Raw genomic sequence first — 3,188 nt, 5'->3', positions numbered from 1 at the left:
GATTATCTCAGAGGGATCTGGTGGATTCAGGATCCAAATTTATCCTGAGAAGGGAAAGGTTTGGGATCAAAAATGAGGATTTGAGGTCTCTGGAACTATGGAATAAACTGGGAATGAGGCAAAATAATTAAAAAACTCATGGAAAAGTGGGATTTAATTGTGGATAATCCCAGTGGGATCTGGTGGATTCAGGACCCAAATTTATCCTGAGAATGGAAAAGTTTGGGGTCAAAAATGAGGATTTGAGGTCTCTGGAACTATGGAATAAACTGGGAATGATGGAAAAAATAAGTTAAAACCCATGGAAAAGTGGGATTTAAACACAGATTATCCCAATGGGATCTGGTGGATTTGGGTCGCAAATTTATCCTGAGAATGGGAAAGTTTGGGGTCAAAAATGAGGATTTGAGGTCTCTGGAGTTATGGAATAATTTGGATATTTGGAGCAATAATTCAAATTATTATTTAATTAAACCTTTCTAAATCCTTAAACATTTCAATTCCAAATGGAGAATTTGGATATTTGGAGTAATAACTTTAATTATTATTTAATTAAACCTTTCTAAATCGTTAAACATTTCAATTCCAAATGAATAATTTGGATATTTGGAGCAATAATATCCAATTATTATTTAAACATTTCTAGATCCTTAAATATCTCAATTCCAACTGAATAATTTGGAGCAATAATTGAAATTCTATTTTAATTAAACCTTTCCAAATCCTTAAAACATCTCAATTCCAAACAGAAAATCTGGATTTTTCCATGGATTTTCCCTCCTACCGGCGCCGTCCGACGAGCACAACCCACCACAACTTCCACCTCAAACCCCTCAAATATTCCCACTAAAAAATCTGGGAATTTTCCTGCCACCATTCCAAGGAAAAGCTGTTTTTTCTGTACCTGTGCCAATGGGATTTTTCTTCCAGGCGCTCGCTCCTCCTTTTCCGGATCTTTCCGAGTGTTTTCCGGGCCGGCTCCCGAGGGTGCCCGAGGAGCTCTGGAGCTTTGGGGAGGAGCTGAAGGTGTGCAGGACCCCTCTGGAAGCACCAGCACCTCGGGACATCTGGCTGGAACTCTAAAAATAAAATAAAAACACCCCAAAAAAAAAAGATTTTTAAAATAAATAAAAAATTTGGGATGTGGTTTTTTTGTTTGGGATAAAAAATTCCAAAGGGTTTTTATGGTCCATAAGGATTTGGGGTGTTTTTTTTGGTTTGGAATTTGGAGGTTGGATCTAAAGAAGTTTTGGGATCCTCGTGGGATGAGGAATTTGGGCAAAAAGCAGCAAAAAAAGGGATTGAATTGAGGTCAGGTTGGTGTTTTGGTGATGGGGCAGCTCTTGGGATGGATCCGAGGCTTGGGAAAACTGGGAATGTTCACCTGGAGAAGGATCCAGAGCCTAAAGGGGCTCTGCAGAGGGGACAAGGGATGGAGGGACAGGACACAGGGAAGGGATTTAAACTGGGAAAAGGGAGATTTGGGAGGAATTTGGGGCAGGAATTCCTCCCTGTGAGGGTGGGGAGGGGCTGGGCTGGAATTCCCAGAGGAGCTGCCCCTGGAAGTGTCCAAGGCTGGGCTGGAGGGGGCTTGGAGCAGCCTGGAAGGTGGGAATGGAGGAGCTTTGGGATCAGATAATCTTTGGGATTGGAGGATTTTTGAGACTGATTTTTGGGATTGGAGGATTTTTGAGACTGATTTTCAGGACTGGAGGATTTTTGGGATTGGAGGATTTTTGGGACTGTCAGATTTTTCGGACTGGATAATTTTTGGGACTGGAAATTTTTGGGATTGGAGGATTTTTGGGACTGGAAATTTTGGGATTGAATGATTTTTGGGATTGGATAACTTTTGTGACTGTGATTTTTGTAAGTGTCTGATTTTTGGGATTGGTTAATTTTTGGGACTGGATAATTTTTGGGATTGGATGACTTTTGGGACTGATTTTTGTGACTGTCTGACTTTTGTGACTGTCTGACTTTTGTGACTGACTTTTGTGACTGTCTGACTTTTGGGACTGTGACTTTTGGGACTGTGACTTTTGGGACTGTGACTTTTGGGACTGTGACTTTTGGGACTGTCTGATTTTTGGGACTGATTTTTGTGACTGGCTGATTTTGGGGATTGGAGGATTTTTGTGACTGTCTGACTTTTGTGACTGTCTGACTTTTGGGACTGTCTGATTTTTGGGACTGACTTTTGTGACTCTCTGACTTTTGGGACTGTCTGACTTTTGTCACTGTCTGATTTTTGGGACTGCGACTTTTGTGACTGTCTGACTTTTGGGACTGATTTTTGTGACTGTCTGATCTTCGGGCTCAATCACCCTTTAACACCCAGAACCACACCTCCAACCCATCCCACCCTAAGGTCCAAACCCAACCTTTGCACCAACTCCAAGCATTTTTCCCCCTCTGGAACAGCCGGATCGGCCGGGCCCTCACCTGCTTGAGCGCGTGGTGCTGCCCCACGGGCTCGGCCTTGGGCTGCCCAGGAGGGGCCGTTTGCTGCAGGATCCTCTGCTCGATCTCCTGCTCCTGCTGCAGGGCCTTGACGAAGGCGGCCTTGAGCCGGTTCGTGTGCTCGGCCTTCAGCGCTTTCTTCTGGTTGGAGGCCATGCAGGTCTCGCACATGATGGTGCCGTTCTTCTCCTCCCGCCAGCGGCACGTGAAGTCCGTGTGGCACTGGGCGCACAGGTAGGGCTCCCGGCAGGACACGGCCACCGCCACCTTCCCTGAGGGACAAACATGGCGGGTTAGCCCAGTGGCACCTTCCCTGAGGGAAAAATTCCTGGAATTGGCCCAGTGTTACCTTCCGTGAGGGACAAACTCCTGGCATGGGCCCAGTGGCACCTTCCCTGAGGGACAAATTCCTGGAATTGGCCCAGTGGCACCTTCCCTGAGGGACAAATTCCTGGGATTGGGCACTGCCATCTTCCCTGAGGGACAAATTCCTGGGATTGGGCACTGCCATCTTCCCTGAGGGACAAATTCCTGGGATGGGCCCAGTGCCATTTTCCCTGAGGGACAAATTCCTGGAATTGGCCCAGTGTCACCTTCCCTGAGGGACAAACATGGCAGGTCAACCCAGTGTCACCTTCCGTGAGGGACAAACTCCTGGCATGGGCCCAGTGTCACCTTCCCTGAGGGACAGAGGGAAGATTGGCACTGCCATCTTCCCTGAGGGA

General features: G+C 46.3%; 1 protein-coding gene across 1 annotated transcript in view; it reads right to left on the bottom strand.

Annotated features, from left to right (window-relative positions):
- Positions 1-2,805, bottom strand: part of GATAD2A (GATA zinc finger domain containing 2A) — a gene marked incomplete at its 5' end in the record, with an annotated part of 4,773 nt that extends 1,968 nt beyond the window's left edge. Inside the window, 2 exons of the mRNA XM_033511747.1 lie at positions 905-1,079; positions 2,446-2,805. Coding sequence (XP_033367638.1) covers positions 905-1,079; positions 2,446-2,805 — 535 coding nt within the window. The remainder of the gene's footprint in view (positions 1-904; positions 1,080-2,445) is intronic.
- Between the last annotated feature and the right edge of the window lie 383 nt (positions 2,806-3,188).

Source organism: Parus major, unplaced genomic scaffold (genome assembly GCF_001522545.3).
Source record: "Parus major isolate Abel unplaced genomic scaffold, Parus_major1.1 Scaffold562, whole genome shotgun sequence".
NCBI lineage: Eukaryota > Metazoa > Chordata > Aves > Passeriformes > Paridae > Parus > Parus major.
The sequence above is the reverse complement of the archived record's forward strand: the minus strand, read 5'-3'. Positions and strand labels throughout refer to the sequence as shown.